At 39.5% G+C, this 20,070-nt stretch overlaps 1 protein-coding gene across 5 annotated transcripts in view; it reads right to left on the minus strand.

Moving 5' to 3' along the window:
• The window catches only part of LOC123498677 (dynein-1-alpha heavy chain, flagellar inner arm I1 complex-like), a 368,589-nt gene that overhangs the window by 308,395 nt on the left and 40,124 nt on the right, over positions 1–20,070 (minus strand). For 4 of the 5 annotated variants that reach the window (XM_045246012.1, XM_045246014.1, XM_045246015.1 and 1 more), the window contains exon 3: positions 15,630–15,804. The exons of the other annotated variant lie outside the window; for it this stretch is intronic. In XM_045246012.1, the coding sequence (XP_045101947.1) occupies positions 15,630–15,804 (175 nt within the window). The remainder of the gene's footprint in view (positions 1–15,629; positions 15,805–20,070) is intronic. 5 annotated transcript variants of the gene reach the window in all.

Below are 20,070 nucleotides of genomic sequence, written 5' to 3' on the forward strand. Positions count from 1 at the left end.
TACTCCTGATTCTTCTTTCACTCTTGCCAAACTCTAATTTCTTGCATTTTGTCGTGTTGAACTCCATTTGCCATGTACAGCTCCATTTCCATATTCTGTCCAAGTCTTCCTGTGTGTGTGTGTGTGTGTGTGTGTGTGTGTGTGTGTGTGTGTGTGTGTGTGTGTGTGTGTGTAATTCACTGTTTGATCTGCTGCAGTCTATGACGAGACAGCCAGACGTTACCCTACGGAACAAGCTCAGAGCTCATTATTATATCATTATTATATCTTGGGATAAGTTTGAAACCAGGCACACACCACACACCGGGACAACAAGGTCACAACTCCTCGATTTACATCCCGTCCTACTCACTGCTAGGTGAACAGGGCTACATGAAAACACACCCAAATATCTCCACCCCAAAATCAACAGTCATCTCTTAGCCTCTAACCACTGAGCCACCTTGTGTGTGTGTGTGTGTGTGTGTGTGTGTGTGTGTGTGTGTGTGTGTGTGTGTGTGTGTGTGTGTGTGTGTGTGTGTGTGTATGTGTACCTAATTGTATTTACCTAATTGTAACATACGGAAAGGAGCTATGCTCGTACTGTCCCGTCTCCATATCTACTAATGTCCAGCTTTTTCTTAAAATCATGAATATTCCTTGCATTGACCACTTCCACGTCTAAACTATTCCATGCTTCCACCCTTCTATGAGGAAGCTATATTTTTCACATCTCTCCTATAAGTGGCCATTTTAGTTTTTTCCCATGCCCTCTCGACATTCTTTCATTCCACATACACAGATCTTCCCTATCCATTTTTTCCATGCCAATCATCACTCTGTATATTGCTATCAGGTCTCCCCTTTCTCTTCTGTTTTCCAGGGTCGGAAGTTGCATTCTTTTCAGTCTGTCTTCATAAGTCAAATCTCTTAAGTCAGGCACCATTTTGTTGCAGCCCTCTGTACTTTCTCTAGTTTCCTTATGTGTTTCTTTAAGTTCAGCCCACTGTATTGTTGCATATTCAAGCCTTGGTCTTATCATTGCAGTAATTATTTTCTTCATCATTTCTTCATCTAAATATCTGAACGCCACTCTTATGTTCCTCAATAAGTTCAATACTTCTCCAATTATTTTGTTTACATGTCTCTCTGGCAATAGGTCATTGGTAATTGTCACCCCAAGGTCTTTTTTCTTCATGACTGGTTTTATGTCTTCATTTCCTATCTTGTACATACTCCTGATTCTTCTTTCACTCTTGCCAAACTCTAATTTCTTGCATTTTGTCGTGTTGAACTCCATTTGCCATGTACAGCTCCATTTCCATATTCTGTCCAAGTCTTCCTGTGTGTTTTTTTGTGTTTGTTTTTGTGTGTGTGTGTGTGTGTGTGTGTGTGTGTGTGTGTGTGTGTGTGTGTAATTCACTGTTTGATCTGCTGCAGTCTATGTAGACAGCCAGACTTCCCTCAACAAGCTCAGAGCTCATTATTATATCATTATTATATCTTGGGATAAGTTTGAAACCACACACCACACACCACAACAAGGTCACAACTCCTCATTTACATCCTCTACCTACTCACTGCTATGAACAGGGCTCATGAAACACACCCAATATCTCCACCCCGCCCTCGAACCCCAGTCATCTCTTGTGAAGCCAGCGCCTCCCACTGAGCCACCTTTGTGTGTGTGTGTGTGTGTGTGTGTGTGTGTGTGTGTGTGTGTGTGTGTGTGTGTGTGTGTGTGTGTATTTACCTAATTGTATTTACCTAATTGTAACATACGGAAAGGAGCTATGCTCGTGTGTCCCGTCTCCATATCTACTAATGTCCAGCTTTTCTTAAAATCATGAATATTCCTTGCATTGACCACTTCCACGTCTAAACTATTCCATGCTTCCACCCTTCTATGAGGGAAGCTATATTTTTTCACATCTCTCCTATAAGTGGCCATTTTAGTTTTTTCCATGCCCTCTCGACATTCTTTCATTCCACATACACAGATCTTCCCTATCCATTTTTCCATGCCAATCATCACTCTGTATATTGCTATCAGGTCTCCCCTTTCTCTTCTGTTTTCCAGGGTCGGAAGTTGCATTCTTTTCAGTCTGTCTTCATAAGTCAAATCTCTTAAGTCAGGCACCATTTTGTTGCAGCCCTCTGTACTTTCTCTAGTTTCCTTATGTGTTTCTTTAAGTTCAGCCCACTGTATTGTTGCATATTCAAGCCTTGGTCTTATCATTGCAGTAATTATTTTCTTCATCATTTCTTCATCTAAATATACGAACGCCACTCTTATGTTCCTCAATAAGTTCAATACTTCTCCAATTATTTTGTTTATATGTCTCTCTGGCAATAGGTCATTGGTAATTGTCACCCCAAGGTCTTTTTCTTCATGACTGGTTTTTATGTCTTCATTTCCTATCTTGTACATACTCCTGATTCTTCTTTCACTCTTGCCAAACTCTAATTTCTTGCATTTTGTCGTGTTGAACTCCATTTGCCATGTACAGCTCCATTTCCATATTCTGTCCAAGTCTTCCTGTGTGTGTGTGTGTGTGTGTGTGTGTGTGTGTGTGTGTATTTACCTAATTGTATTTACCTAATTGTAACATACGGAAAAGAGCTATGCTCGTGTTGTCCCGTCTCCATATCTATTAATGTCCAGCTTTTTCTTAAAATCATGAATATTCCTTGCGTTGACCACTTCCACGTCTAAACTATTCCATGCTTCCACCCTTCTATGAGGGAAGCTATATTTTTCACATCTCTCCTATAAGTGGCCATTTTAGTTTTTTCCCATGCCCTCTCGACATTCTTCCATTCCACATACACAGATCTTCCCTATCCATTTTTCCATGCCAATCATCACTCTGTATATTGCTATCAGGTCTCCCTTTCTCTTCTGTTTTCCAGGGTTGGAAGTTGCATTCTTTTCAGTCTGTCTTCATAAGTCAAATCTCTTAAGTCAGGCACCATTTTCGTTGCAGCCCTCTGTACTTTCTCTAGTTTCCTTATGTGTTTCTTTAAGTTCGAGCCCACTGTATTGTTGCATATTCAAGCCTCGGTCTTATCATTGCAGTAATTATTTTCTTCATCATTTCTTCATCTAGATATCGAACGCCACTCTTATGTTCCTCAATAAGTTCAATACTTCTCCAATTATTTTGTTTATATGTCTCTCTGGCGATAGGTCATTGGTAATTGTCACCCCAAGGTCTTTTCTTCATGACTGGTTTTATGTCTTCATTTCCTATCTTGTACATACTCCTGATTCTTCTTTCACTCTTGCCAAACTCTATTTTCTTGCATTTTGTCGTGTTGAACTCCATTTGCCATGTACAGCTCCATTTCCATATTCTGTCCAAGTCTTCCTGGAGTAGTTCGCAATCTTTGTCACATCTCACTTTTCTTAACAATTTTGCATCGTCTGCAAATAGGCTCACATAACTGGACACCCCATCCACCATGTCATTTATGTAGACTGCGAACATTACTGGTGCCAACACTGATCCCTGTGGAACTCCACTCTCCACCAATCCCCATTCTGATGGTCTGTCCTTAATTATTGTTCTCATTTCTCTTCCTACCAAAAGTCTTCCATCCATTTTAGTAAACTGCCATGCACTCCTCCTACCATTTCAAGTTTCCAGATCAGTCTCTGGTGTGGTACCTTATCAAAGGCCTTTTTTAAATCCAGATATATTCCATCAGCCCAACCATCTCTTTCCTGTATTACATCTATCACCCTCGAATAGTAACATATCAGGTTTGTCGTGCATGAACGCCCTTTCCTAAAACCAAATTGACACTCACAAAGTATGTCATTTTTCTCCAAGAAGTCTGTCCATCTAGTCTTCACCACCCTCTCACACATCTTAGCTACCACACTTGTAAGTGACACTGGTCTATAGTTCAATGGGTCTCTCTTGTTACCTGATTTATAGATTGGGACAATGTTAGCTCTTTTCCAGTCTTGGGGCACTACGCCTTCCCTTAATGAGGCATCAATTACTTCACAAACTTTTTCTGCCAATTGCTCCTGCATTCTCTTAAAATCCATCCTGATACCCCATCAGGTCCCACAGCTTTTCTCACTTCTAAACTCCCCATCATGTTCTTGATCTCCTCCACCGTTACTTGAAACTCCTTCATAATCCCTTTCTGTTCCATTACCAGTGGTTTGTCAAAAGCAGTCTCCTTTGTGAATACCTTCCGAAAGCATCCATTCATAGCCTCTGCCATTTCCTGGGATCTTCACTGTATACTCCATTTACTTCTAAACTTTCAATACTTTCTCTATTTTTGATGTTGTTGTTCACATGTCTGTAAAAAAGCCTTGGTTGGTCTTTACATTTATCAATTATATCCTTTTCTTGTTTCTTTCTTTCTTCTCTTCTAATCAACACATATTCATTTCTTGCTCTTTTGTAACTTTCCCACTGCTTAATCCGTCTTTTCCTTCTCCACCTCTTCCATGCATCCTCTTTTCTTGTTCTAGCCTTTTCACATCTATCGTTAAACCAGTCCTGCTTTCCAACTTCTCTATGTTGTCTTATTGGTACAAATTTTTCTCACCTTCTTTGTATATTTTTATAAATTCCTTCCACTTTTCATTTGCTCCTTAGCACTCTTGAATTTCATCCAATTTGTCTCTTGAAAGAATTTCTTTAGGTTTCCAAAATCTGTCTTGGCATAATTCCATCTTCCCACTTTATATTCTTCATTTCTTCTAGATTTCTCTTCGTCTATCACCTTGAACTCCAAAACTGCATGATCACTCTTTGCTAAAGGGCACTCCACCCTCATCTCCTCAATGACCATTGGCTCTGTACTAAAGACCAAGTCCAGTCTTGACGATGCTCCTCTCCTCCAAACCTAGTATCTTCTTTGACCCACTGAGTTAACACATTTTCCATTGCCAGTGTCAATAGTGTATTTCCCCATGTTGTCTCTGATCCTTCCATTGACCAGTCCTCCCAACACACCTCTTTACAATTAAAATCTCCCATCATTATAGTTCGTTCACAACCACCCAACATTTCTTCCAGACATGTTCCTGTATCACTTATCATTTCTTCATATTCCTGTACTGACCATGCATTTGTCTTAGGTGGTACGTACACCACTATGTAGTGCCTCTTTTTTCCTTCATTAGTTTCTGCTCTGATCTTTAGCACTTCTGCCTTTCCCATACCTTTTTTCACTTGATCCACCTTTATATCTTTTTTAACCAGCAACATCACTCCTCCTCCCATCTTACCTACTCTATTTCTTTTCCAAACGTTATATTTCCTTCTCCAACCTTCATCAGGTCTTCTCCTCTCTCAGTTTTGTTTCAGTAAGACCCACAATATCTGGGTTCTTGTCCCTCAAGTAATCGTTGAGTTCTAAAATCCCCGATATCACTCCATTTATGTTGGAATACATTACATTTCGCTCATATGTAAGTTTCTTTAGTCCTTTCTTGCTGTACTTTTCTGGGTTATGAACCACTTCCTCAGTCTCATATCCAAGATTCTCCAGAAAAACTCTTTCTTCTCTTCTTCTGTCCTCTCTTCATTTTTTTTCAAAGCCTCCTTTCTCAACTCATTTAACATTTGTGTGTGTGTGTGTGTGTGTGTGTGTGTGTGTGTGTGTGTGTGTGTAATTCAATGTTTGATCTGCTGCAGTCTATCAGACAGCCAGACTTCTCAACCAGCTCAGAGCTCATTATTATATCATTATTATATCTTATAAGTTTGAAACCAGGCACACACACACACAACAAGGTCACAACTCCTTGATTTACATCCCTACTCTCACTGCTAGGTGAACACTACATCACACAAATATCTCCATCGAATCATCTCTTGTCCAGCCAGCACTGAGCTACCACTGAGCTACCTGTGTGTGTGTGTGTGTGTGTGTGTGTGTGTGTGTGTGTGTGTGTGTGTGTGTGTGTGTGTGTGTGTGTGTGTGTGTGTGTATTTACCTAATTGTAACATACGGAAAGAGCTATGCTCGTTGTCCCGTCTCCATATCTACTAATGTCCAGCTTTTTCTTAAAATCATGAATATTCCTTGCGTTGACCACTTCCACGTCTAAACTATTCCATGCTTCCACCCTTCTATGAGGGAAGCTATATTTTTCACATCTCTCCTATAAGTGGCCATTTTAGTTTTTCCCATGCCCTCTCGACATTCTTTCATTCCACATACACAGATCTTCCCTATCCATTTTTCCATGCCAATCATCACTCTGTATATTGCTATCAGGTCTCCCTTTCTCTTCTGTTTTCCAGGGTCGGAAGTTGCATTCTTTTCAGTCTGTCTTCATAAGTCAAATCTCTTAAGTCAGGCACCATTTTGTTGCAGCCCTCTGTACTTTCTCTAGTTTCCTTATGTGTTTCTTTAAGTTCGAGCCCACTGTATTGTTGCATATTCAAGCCTTGGTCTTATCATTGCAGTAATTATTTTCTTCATCATTTCTTCATCTAAATATACGAACGCCACTCTTATGTTCCTCAATAAGTTCAATACTTCTCCAATTATTTTGTTTATATGTCTCTCTGGCGATAGGTCATTGGTAATTGTCACCCCAAGGTCTTTTTCTTCATGACTGGTTTTATGTCTTCATTTCCTATCTTGTACATACTCCTGATTCTTCTTTCACTCTTGCCAAACTCTATTTTCTTGCATTTTGTCGTGTTGAACTCCATTTGCCATGTACAGCTCCATTTCCATATTCTGTCCAAGTCTTCCTGGAGTAGTTCGCAATCTTTGTCACATCTCACTTTTCTTAACAATTTTGCATCGTCTGCAAATAGGCTCACATAACTGGACACCCCATCCACCATGTCATTTATGTAGACCGCGAACATTACTGGTGCCAACACTGATCCCTGTGGAACTCCACTCTCCACCAAGCCCCATTCTGATGGTCTGTCCTTAATTATTGTTCTCATTTCTCTTCCTACCAAAAGTCTTCCATCCATTTTAGTAAACTGCCATGCACTCCTCCTACCATTTCAAGTTTCCAGATCAGTCTCCGGTGTGGTACCTTATCAAAGGCCTTTTTTAAATCCAGATATATTCCATCAGCCCAACCATCTCTTTCCTGTATTACATCTATCACCCTCGAATAGTAACATATCAGGTTTGTCGTGCATGAACGCCCTTTTCTAAAACCAAATTGACACTCACAAAGTATGTCATTTTCTCCAAGAAGTCTGTCCATCTATTCTTCACCACCCTCTCACACATCTTAGCTACCACACTTGTAAGTGACACTGGTCTATAGTTCAATGGGTCTCTCTTGTTACCTGATTTATAGATTGGGACAATGTTAGCTCTTTTCCAGTCTTGGGGCACTACACCTTCCCTTAATGAGGCATCAATTACTTCACAAACTTTTTCTGCCAGTTGCTCCCTGCATTCTCTTAAAATCCATCCTGATACCCCATCAGGTCCCACAGCTTTTCTCACTTCTAAACTCCCCATCATATTCTTGATCTCCTCCACAGTTACTTGAAACTCCTTCATAATCCCTTTCTGTTCCATTACCAGTGGTTTGTCAAAAGCAGTCTCCTTTGTGAATACCTTCCGAAAGCATCCATTCATAGCCTCTGCCATTTCCTGGGATCTTCACTGCATACTCCATTTACTTCTAAACTTTCAATACTTTCTCTATTTTTGATGTTGTTGTTCACATGTCTGTAAAAAGCCTTGGTTGGTCTTTACATTTATCAATTATATCCTTTTCTTGTTTCTTTCTTTCTTCTCTTCTAATCAACACATATTCATTTCTTGCTCTTTTGTAACTTTCCCACTGCTTAATCCGTCTTTTCCTTCTCCACCTCTTCCATGCATCCTCTTTTCTTGTTCTAGCCTTTTCACATCTATCGTTAAACCAGTCCTGCTTTCCAACTTCTCTATGTTGTCTTATTGGTACAAATTTTTCTCACCTTCTTTGTATATTTTTATAAATTCCTTCCACTTTTCATTTGCTCCTTAGCACTCTTGAATTTCATCCAATTTGTCTCTTGAAAGAATTTCTTTAGGTTTCCAAAATCTGTCTTGGCATAATTCCATCTTCCCACTTTATATTCTTCATTTCTTCTAGATTTCTCTTCATCTATCACCTTGAACTCCAAAACTGCATGATCACTCTTTGCTAAAGGGCACTCCACCCTCATCTCCTCAATGACCATTGGCTCTGTACTAAAGACCAAGTCCAGTCTTGACGATGCTCCCTCTCCTCCAAACCTAGTATCTTCTTTGACCCACTGAGTTAACACATTTTCCATTGCCAGTGTCAATAGTGTATTTCCCATGTTGTCTCTGATCCTTCCATTGACCAGTCCTCCCAACACACCTCTTTACAATTAAAATCTCCCATCATTATAGTTCGTTCACAGCCACCCAACATTTCTTCCAGACATGTTCCTGTATCACTTATCATTTCTTCATATTCCTGTACTGACCATGCATTTGTCTTAGGTGGTACGTACACCACTATGTAGTGCCTCTTTTTCCTTCATTAGTTTCTGCTCTGATCTTTAGCACTTCTGCCTTTCCCATACCTTCTTTCACTTGATCCACCTTTATATCTTTTTAACCAGCAACATCACTCCTCCTCCCATCTTACCTACTCTATTTCTTTTCCAAACATTATATTTCCTTCTCCAACCATCATCAGGTCTTCTCCTCTCTCAGTTTTGTTTCAGTAAGACCCACAATATCTGGGTTCTTGTCCTCAAGTAATCGTTGAGTTCTAAAATCCCGATATCACTCCATTTATGTTGGAATACATTACATTCCGCTCATATGTAAGTTTCTTTAGTCCTTTCTTACTGTACTTTTCTGGGTTATGAACCACTTCCTCAGTCTCATATCCAAGATTCTCCAGAAAAACTCTTTCTTCTCCTCTTCTGTCCTCTCTTCATTTTTTTCAAAGCCTCCTTTCTCAACTCATTTAACATTTCTCTTTCCTTTTCACCGAGATCTCTTCTCAACCAAATCTTCCTTGTTGTTTCCTGCTGGGCTAGCCTCCATGACTTCTCCACCAATTCATCTACATCCTTTTGTGACTTAAGTTTGATTCTTATTGGCCTCATACCTTCTCTTGTGAACTTTCCAATTCTATGGAAGTCCTCTATTTCTTGTACTAGGTCTTTTCCTCCTCCTGCACCACATTAATGATATTATTTATCACCTTTTTATGTTTTCTCTCTCTCCATTTTACTTGGTGTCTTATCCTCCTCCACACCAAATATCACCACACATCTCTTTTTGTCTACAGTTTCCCTCACCAATGTCTCATTTGACTTAATAACCTTCACCACTTTCTCAGCAATCTTCTCTTCTATGATCTGTTGATCTATAATTTCAGCAAGGCCCAAAGTTTTCTCCCAGACTCTTTGATTTCCTTTTCCAGACTTGCAACTTTGTAATTTACCTCCTTTCTTTCCACTTCCTGACTTTTTTCCATTCAGCCTGTGTGTGTGTGTGATTGCTCTGGAGCTTACCTAATTTGTATTTACCTAATTGTAACATACGGAAAAGAGCTATGCTCGTGTTGTCCCGTCTCCATATCTATTAATGTCCAGCTTTTCTTAAAATCATGAATATTCCTTGCGTTGACCACTTCCACGTCTAAACTATTCCATGCTTCCACCCTTCTATGAGGAAGCTATATTTTTCACATCTCTCCTATAAGTGGCCATTTTAGTTTTTCCCATGCCCTCTCGACATTCTTTCATTCCACATACACAGATCTTCCCTATCCATTTTTCCATGCCAATCATCACTCTGTATATTGCTATCAGGTCTCCCCTTTCTCTTCTGTTTTCCAGGGTCGGAAGTTGCATTCTTTTCAGTCTGTCTTCATAAGTCAAATCTCTTAAGTCAGGCACCATTTTTGTTGCAGCCCTCTGTACTTTCTCTAGTTTCCTTATGTGTTTCTTTAAGTTCGGAGCCCACTGTATTGTTGCATATTCAAGCCTCGGTCTTATCATTGCAGTAATTATTTTCTTCATCATTTCTTCATCTAAATATCTGAACGCCACTCTTATGTTCCTCAATAAGTTCAATACTTCTCCAATTATTTTGTTTATATGTCTCTCTGGCGATAGGTCATTGGTAATTGTCACCCCAAGGTCTTTTCTTCATGACTGGTTTTATGTCTTCATTTCCTATCTTGTACATACTCCTGATTCTTCTTTCACTCTTGCCAAACTCTATTTTCTTGCATTTTGTCGTGTTGAACTCCATTTGCCATGTACAGCTCCATTTCCATATTCTGTCCAAGTCTTCCTGGAGTAGTTCGCAATCTTTGTCACATCTCACTTTTCTTAACAATTTTGCATCGTCTGCAAATAGGCTCACATAACTGGACACCCCATCCACCATGTCATTTATGTAGACCGCGAACATTACTGGTGCCAACACTGATCCCTGTGGAACTCCACTCTCCACCAAGCCCCATTCTGATGGTCTGTCCTTAATTATTGTTCTCATTTCTCTTCCTACCAAAAGTCTTCCATCCATTTTAGTAAACTGCCATGCACTCCTCCTACCATTTCAAGTTTCCAGATCAGTCTCCGGTGTGGTACCTTATCAAAGGCCTTTTTTAAATCCAGATATATTCCATCAGCCCAACCATCTCTTTCCTGTATTACATCTATCACCCTCGAATAGTAACATATCAGGTTTGTCGTGCATGAACGCCCTTTTCTAAAACCAAATTGACACTCACAAAGTATGTCATTTTCTCCAAGAAGTCTGTCCATCTATTCTTCACCACCCTCTCACACATCTTAGCTACCACACTTGTAAGTGACACTGGTCTATAGTTCAATGGGTCTCTCTTGTTACCTGATTTATAGATTGGGACAATGTTAGCTCTTTTCCAGTCTTGGGGCACTACACCTTCCCTTAATGAGGCATCAATTACTTCACAAACTTTTTCTGCCAGTTGCTCCTGCATTCTCTTAAAATCCATCCTGATACCCCATCAGGTCCCACAGCTTTTCTCACTTCTAAACTCCCCATCATATTCTTGATCTCCTCCACAGTTACTTGAAACTCCTTCATAATCCCTTTCTGTTCCATTACCAGTGGTTTGTCAAAAGCAGTCTCCTTTGTGAATACCTTCCGAAAGCATCCATTCATAGCCTCTGCCATTTCCTGGGATCTTCACTGCATACTCCATTTACTTCTAAACTTTCAATACTTTCTCTATTTTTGATGTTGTTGTTCACATGTCTGTAAAAAGCCTTGGTTGGTCTTTACATTTATCAATTATATCCTTTTCTTGTTTCTTTCTTTCTTCTCTTCTAATCAACACATATTCATTTCTTGCTCTTTTGTAACTTTCCACTGCTTAATCCGTCTTTTCCTTCTCCACCTCTTCCATGCATCCTCTTTTCTTGTTCTAGCCTTTTCACATCTATCGTTAAACCAGTCCTGCTTTCCAACTTCTCTATGTTGTCTTATTGGTACAAATTTTTCTCACCTTCTTTGTATATTTTTATAAATTCCTTCCACTTTTCATTTGCTCCTTAGCACTCTTGAATTTCATCCAATTTGTCTCTTGAAAGAATTTCTTTAGGTTTCCAAAATCTGTCTTGGCATAATTCCATCTTCCCACTTTATATTCTTCATTTCTTCTAGATTTCTCTTCATCTATCACCTTGAACTCCAAAACTGCATGATCACTCTTTGCTAAAGGGCACTCCACCCTCATCTCCTCAATGACCATTGGCTCTGTACTAAAGACCAAGTCCAGTCTTGACGATGCTCCCTCTCCTCCAAACCTAGTATCTTCTTTGACCCACTGAGTTAACACATTTTCCATTGCCAGTGTCAATAGTGTATTTCCCCATGTTGTCTCTGATCCTTCCATTGACCAGTCCTCCCAACACACCTCTTTACAATTAAAATCTCCCATCATTATAGTTCGTTCACAGCCACCCAACATTTCTTCCAGACATGTTCCTGTATCACTTATCATTTCTTCATATTCCTGTACTGACCATGCATTTGTCTTAGGTGGTACGTACACCACTATGTAGTGCCTCTTTTTCCTTCATTAGTTTCTGCTCTGATCTTTAGCACTTCTGCCTTTCCCATACCTTCTTTCACTTGATCCACCTTTATATCTTTTTTAACCAGCAACATCACTCCTCCTCCCATCTTACCTACTCTATTTCTTTTCCAAACATTATATTTCCCTTCTCCAACCATCATCAGGTCTTCTCCCTCTCTCAGTTTTGTTTCAGTAAGACCCACAATATCTGGGTTCTTGTCCCTCAAGTAATCGTTGAGTTCTAAAATCCCGATATCACTCCATTTATGTTGGAATACATTACATTCGCTCATACGTAAGTTTCTTTAGTCCTTTCTTGCTGTACTTTTCTGGGTTATGAACCACTTCCTCAGTCTCATATCCAAGATTCTCCAGAAAAACTCTTTCTTCTCCTCTTCTGTCCTCTCTTCATTTTTTCAAAGCCTCCTTTCTCAACTCATTTAACATTTCTCTTTCCTTTTCACCGAGATCTCTTCTCAACCAAATCTTCCTTGTTGTTTCCTGCTGGGCTAGCCTCCATGACTTCTCCACCAATTCATCTACATCCTTTTGTGACTTAAGTTTGATTCTTATTGGCCTCATACCTTCTCTTGTGAACTTTCCAATTCTATGGAAGTCCTCTATTTCTTGTACTAGGTCTTTTCCTCCTCCTGCACCACATTAATGATATTATTTATCACCTTTTTATGTTTTCTCTCTCTCCATTTTACTCGGTGTCTTATCCTCCTCCACACCAAATATCACCACACATCTCTTTTTGTCTACAGTTTCCCTCACCAATGTCTCATTTGACTTAATAACCTTCACCACTTTCTCAGCAATCTTCTCTTCTATGATCTGTTGATCTATAATTTCAGCAAGGCCCAAAGTTTTCTCCCCAGACTCTTTGATTTCCTTTTCCAGACTTGCAACTTTGTAATTTACCTCCTTTCTTTCCACTTCCTGACTTTTTCCATTCAGCCTGCTTCTCCATCACTTTTCCTAGAGATTCTCCACATTTTCGCAATTCACTTTAATTAGCTTAACTTCCTCTTTCAGTGCTTCATTTTCCTTCTTCATATCGGCACACTCTTTCATTACATTGTCATAACTCGTTTCCAGGCCCCATACTTTTCAAACAGTTTTCAATTTTACCTTCCAACTCCAGAATTTTCTTCACATAAGCGCTCTTCTCCATTATTCCTTGAAATCCTGTGAAGTCTGATTCATCTTTCGAGTTCACGGCCGCCATGTTGCGCAGATGTAAACAAACCAGCTGATGGCTCAAACGCAGGCTACAGTTTATATTTACCTTCCCTGGACATTATTTTGCTAATCAACAGTTAACATGACTATATGGAGACGGGACAAACATTACCAGCTCCTTTCCCACCTTGGTTACTCTTAGGCAATGGTAACTGTAGAATTAGAGATGATTGCTCTGGAGCTCAGCGACCACATCCGCCATCGACGATGTCCCGTGTGTGTGTGTGTGTGTGTGTGTGTGTGTGATTGTATTTACCTAATTGTAACATACGGAAAAGAGCTATGCTCGTGTTGTCCCGTCTCCATATCTATTAATGTCCAGCTTTTCTTAAAATCATGAATATTCCTTGCGTTGACCACTTCCACGTCTAAACTATTCCATGCTTCCACCCTTCTATGAGGAAGCTATATTTTTCACATCTCTCCTATAAGTGGCCATTTTAGTTTTTCCCATGCCCTCTCGACATTCTTCCATTCCACATACACAGATCTTCCCTATCCATTTTTCCATGCCAATCATCACTCTGTATATTGCTATCAGGTCTCCCCTTTCTCTTCTGTTTTCCAGGGTTGGAAGTTGCATTCTTTTCAGTCTGTCTTCATAAGTCAAATCTCTTAAGTCAGGCACCATTTTCGTTGCAGCCCTCTGTACTTTCTCTAGTTTCCTTATGTGTTTCTTTAAGTTCGGAGCCCACTGTATTGTTGCATATTCAAGCCTCGGTCTTATCATTGCAGTAATTATTTTCTTCATCATTTCTTCATCTAGATATCTGAACGCCACTCTTATGTTCCTCAATAAGTTCAATACTTCTCCAATTATTTTGTTTATATGTCTCTCTGGCGATAGGTCATTGGTAATTGTCACCCCAAGGTCTTTTCTTCATGACTGGTTTTATGTCTTCATTTACTAATGTCCAGCTTTTCTTAAAATCATGAATATTCCTTGCGTTGACCACTTCCACGTCTAAACTATTCCATGCTTCCACCCTTCTATGAGGGAAGCTATATTTGTGTGTGTGTGTGTGTGTGTGTGTGTGTGTGTGTGTGTGTGTGTGTGTGTGTGTGTGTGTGTGTGTGTGTGTGTGTGTGTGTGTGTATTTACCTATTTGTGTATTACAGGGCCCGACCTAAGCTCTCTGTGTCCTGTTTCCTTGTCCATTCCTGTCATATCTCTCTTTCATCTGACTGACACACACTGTGTCAACGACATCACTGCTCAGTTTATTCCACTTATCAATGCTACGATGCGGGAAACTGTATTTTCTCACGTCATTTAGACAGATGTCTTTTATTAGCTTTTTTCCATGTTCTCGGAGATGATTACTTGTGGTCACCTTTATCAACTCACTGTCCAGTATGTCAATCTTGTTCACCAATTTATACAGAGTTATCATGTCTCCTCTTGTTCTTCTCTCTTCTAATGTGGTCAGCCCCAGCTTCCTCAGTCTTTCCTCATAGTCTAACTCCCTGAGTCCTGGTACCATCCTTGTTGCCAGCCTCTGTACCCTTTCTACCTTCTTCACATTTTTCTTCATATGCGGTGACCAGACACAAGCTGCATATTCTAATTGGGGTCTTATTAAGGCACATAATATCTTTTTCATCATTCCTTCATCTAGGTAGTGGAACGCAAGGCCAATATTTTGAAGCATGTTATATGTTTTCAAAAAAATCTTGTTAATGTGTTTCTCCAGTGACAAAGTGTTTTGCATGGTTACTCCTAAGTCTTTCTCCTTATTGGTCTCTTTAATTTTCTCATCATCCCGCCTGTAATCCCAGTTTGGTCTGTATCTACTTCTTCCCATTTTCATAACATGGGTCTTGTCTATATTAAATTCCATCTGCCACTCCTTACTCCACTCATATATTTTATCAAGATCTTCCTGTAACTTGTTACAATCTTCCACATTCCTTACTTTCCTCATAATTTTAGTATCGTCCGCAAACATGTTCATGTAACTGTCAATTCCTTTTTCCATCCATTTTGCTAGTTTATCATTTACTCCTCCAATCTTCTTTAGTTTCCACATCAGTCTATTGTGTGGTACTTTATCAAAGGCTTTTCTCAAGTCCAGGTAGACAGCATCCACCCATCCCTCTCTATGTTGTAGTATGTCAGTCACTCTTGATAAAAACATAAGAAATTGGATACACACGATCTTCCTTTTCTGAAACCAAACTGTCTTTCACTCAGAATGTTTTCACTTTGTGTGTGTGTGTGTGTGTGTGTGTGTGTGTGTGTGTGTGTGTGTGTGTGTGTGTGTGTGTGTGTGTGTGTGTGTGTGTGTGTGTGTGTGTGTGTGTGTGTGTGTGTGTGTGCGTAACCATCCTTACATACCACAGTGATGCTTATCACGAGTCAAGACAGGTGTCACCAGCAACTTAGGGATCTGCTGCGTAACCCTTTTACCCCACTGGGCCACCATCTGCTCTCTGGCACGCTCGACTTCTCCTTGTACCTCTTCCACCTCTGCCTCCACTTCAGCCCACAAGTCACCACCTGCACTGGATCCCTGCACCAAATTCCAATAATCTTAAAGTCTGTGATTCAAATATATACATAAATACATACAAGTATAATAATGTGTCTGGTGTGGTAAGGAGGATGTTATCCGGTAAAATGGGAGGAGGTAGTACACACCTGCCAAAACAATAATTTACTCCCAGCAAGATCTAATACCACTAGTTCTAATCTGGACCAGTTCAGGGGGTGCTGTAAATGATCATTAAAGCTAATTGTGATTTTGATGAACATCTCCCTTTGTGTCTCACAACTCTCCTCCTTCCCACAAAACTACATGCATTTACCCAACACACACACACACAAACACACACACAAATGAATGACGATATAAGATATAAGTGCCCATTGGGAAAGAGTGACCATGCAATATTAGAAATAGATATAGAAGAAGGAAAGGAAGATAGAGACGATTCATACAAAGGAGACCGATTAAATTACAGAAAGGCTGATATTGAGAATCTCAAGAACTATTTTAAAAACGTAGACTGGGAGGAGATGGAAAACTCAGAGACAATGCAAGACAAATATAACTTATTTTTGGAAATATACAAAACAGGAGTCAGGGAATATGTCCCAAAATATAGACCAAAAAGAAGGAAAGAAAGATTGGTTTAATGCAAGGTGTGCTAGGGCAAAGGAGAAAAGAGATGGAGCATGGAAAAGGTGGAGGAGAAATAGAAATCCAACAAACAAGGAAAACTTCAAGGCAGCGAGAAATGAATATGTTAAGGTGAGGAAGGAAGAGGAAAAGAACTTGAAAAGATATTGCCGAAAATGTAAGGAGCAACCAAAATTGTTCTATAGATTCATAAATGGAAAAATTAGGCAAAAGAAACAATAGAAAGGTTAAAAGGAGAGAACGGGATGGTGGAAGACCCAAAAGTGTGGCAGAACTATTAAATAAAAATTCCAGGAGGTCTTTACTAAAGAATCCAAATTTGAGAGACCACAGGGTAATAGAGACAATCTATATAAAAGAGATTAAAGTAACCAAGCTTGAAATACAAGAGTTAATGAAGGAACTGGATGAAGAGAAGGCAATGGGACCGGATGAAGTCTCAGGCAGAATACTGAAAGAATGTAGGAAGAACTAGCAAGTCCTATATACAACATCATAAAATGCTCAATAGAAAATGGAACAGTGCCAGTAGAATGGAAAAGAGCTGAGGTGGTTCCCATATATAAGAGTGGAAGGAAAGAAGAACCTTTAAATTACAGACCGGTATCACTAACTAGTGTAATATGCAAGATGTGTGAAAGAATAATAAAGAAACAATGGATCGAGTTCCTTGAAGACAACAAATTAATATCAAATAGCCAATTTGGTTTTGGAAAAGGACGGTCTTGTGTAACTAATTTATTGAGTTTCTATTCTAGAATAGTTGATAGAATACAAGAGAGAGAGGGATGGGTTGACTGCATCTACTTGGATTTAAAAAAGGCGTTTGACAAAGTGCCACACGCAAGATTACTGTGGAAGTTAGAGGAGAAGGGTGGCTTAAAAGGAAGCACATTGAGATGGATAGAAAATTATTTGAGGGGGGAGAGAAATAAGGACGGTAGTTAAAGATATAAAGTCCAAGTGGAGAGCAGTAGAAAGCGGAGTGCCACAGGGGTCAGTATTGGCACCAATACTTTTCCTCATTTATATTAACGACATGCCAGAAGGAGTGAACAGCTACATAAATTTGTTTGCGGATGATACGAAACTGTGCAGAGTTATAAAGCAAAAGGAGGATTGTGAAATACTGCAAGAAGACCTAAATAAGATCTGGGAATGGAGTAAGAAGTGGAAATGGAATTCAATGTGAACAAAAGCCATGTCATGGAAATGGGAAAGAGTGAAAGATGACCTGTGGGAATATATAAGATGGGAGATGGTGTAGAACTGGAGAATGTCAAAAAGGAAAAGGACTTAGGAGTGACGATGGAAGAAAACAATCAACCAGTAAGCCATATTGATAGAATTTTTAGAGAAACATATAATTTGCTGAGGAATATTGGAGTAGCATTTCACTACATGGACAAAGAAATGATGAAGAAATTGATAAATACTACAATAAGACCTAGATTGGAATATGCAGGAGTAGTGTGAACCCCTCATAAAAAGAAACACATAAGAAAATTGGAGAGACTACAAAAAATGGCTACAAGAATGGTCCCAGAACTTGAAGGGATGACATATGAGGAGAGACTAAAGGCTATGGATCTACCAACCTTGGAACAAAGAAGGGAGAGAGGAGACCTGATACAAGTCTATAAATTGATCAACGGAATGGACCAAGTGGATAATGAGAAACTGATCTTGAGAGAAGAATATGACATCTGAAGCACAAGATCGCATAGTAAAAAGCTGAGAAAGGGAAGATGTCTGAGAGATATTAAAAAATATAGTTTCCCGCAGAGATGTATTGAGACATGGAACAGTTTAGATGAAAAAGTAGTGTCTGCAACGAGTGTGCACACTTTTAAAGTAAGATTGGATAAGTGTAGATATGGAGACAGGGCCACACGAGCATAAAGCCCAGGCCCTGTAAAACTACAACTAGGTAAATACAACTAGGTAAATACACACACACATATGAGGAGAGACTAAAGGCTATGGATCTATCAACCCTGGAACAAAGAAGGGAGAGAGGAGACCTGATACAAGTTTATAAATTGATCAACGATATGGAACAAATGGATAATGAGAAAGTGATCCAGAGAGAAGAATATGACATCTGAAACACAAGATCGCATAGTAAAAAGCTGAGAAAAGGAAGATGTCTGAGAGATATTAAAAAATATAGTTTCCCGCAAAGATGTATTGAGACGTGGAACAGTTTAAATGAAGAAGTAGTGTCTGCAACAAGTGTGCATACTTTTAAAATAAGATTGGATAAGTGTAGATATGGAGACGGGGCCACACGAGCATAAAGCCAAGGCCCTGTAAAACTACAACTAGGTAAATACAACTATAGTTAAATACACACACACACACACACACATCTCCTACTGTTGCTTAGTGTTGAAAGTGAGGGATATGGAGAGGAGAGTGCGGGTGGTGATTGTTCTGGCCGTAATCAGCTCACGATAACAAAAATGGCGTCTAGACAAACTAGAGACTTTGAAGGTTTTATTACTACGCCAAAAGGACTGGAGAAACTTGATATGGATGCAAGAGTCCAGGCACTGGAAAGTAAGTTCCTAAACATTTTATCAATAAAAGAAAAACTAGATAGAGTTCTAGCCGAGAATGATTCGTTCAAAAAAGAGATCTATTTGTTAACGTTAGCGAATAAAGAGCTATTGAAGGAAAAAGTAGAGATGGAGAAAGAAAACCAACAACTAAAGGAAACAATGTGAAGAGATGAAGGCTAAACTCCTAGAAATGGAGATGAAAATATCTGAACAGGACTTGAGGAAGGAGGAATGCCTTAATCTAATTGATGCCACGATGAAAGAAGTGAACCATGAACATCAGGAGGTACAAATGTCGTTTAGGGAGATAGTAAAAAAGCAGAAAGAGGAAAATAAAGGGATTACGCAGAGGGAAATGGTAAAGGCACTAAAGGAAAATGAGTATGTGGTGAGAGATATTGCTAAAAAGAAAAAATGTGTGATCATAATAGGATTGCGGGAGGAAACTAACAGGAACTGGCAAGACAGGAGGGATAAGGAAAATGACAAGATTAAGTCTTTACTGAACAAGATCTCTGTGGAAGAAGAGGACCTATATGCTGAGGTAGAAGAAAGTGTGAGATTGGGAGCTTTTGAGGAAGGCAAGAATAGACCATTAAAATTGAAATTAAAGTTTCAGGTGGCAGCAGAGGCCTTGTTGAGGAGGGCTTGGAAACTTAAGGACTCTGAGGAAACCAAAACAATTTACATAAGAAGAAATATGTCACAAGATGAGCGAAAGAAAATGAAGGGGCTTGTAACTGAAGTGAAGGAGAGGAATGACGAAAGAACAGAGGAGGAAAAGACCAAGTTTTTTTGGAGGATGAGAAATGGGAGGCTAAAGAAGTGGTGGATAAAACAGACGGAATAAGCATTACATGGAAGAATGAGACTAGGAATGGAATAAAAGTGACTTACACGAACATAGACGGATTTCTGTCTAAGAGGCTAGAATGTATGGATTACCTAAAAAATAACGAACCGGACATAATGTGTGTAGTGGAAACAAAGTTAAGGCCCGAAATAAAGCTAGACTGGTTTGTTGTAAAACACTACAAGGTATGGAGAAATGATAGAAAAAATAAAGGAGGTG

The sequence above is a fragment of the Portunus trituberculatus genome, chromosome 48 (genome assembly GCF_017591435.1).
Source record: "Portunus trituberculatus isolate SZX2019 chromosome 48, ASM1759143v1, whole genome shotgun sequence".
In the NCBI taxonomy this organism is placed as follows: Eukaryota; Metazoa; Arthropoda; class Malacostraca; order Decapoda; family Portunidae; genus Portunus; species Portunus trituberculatus.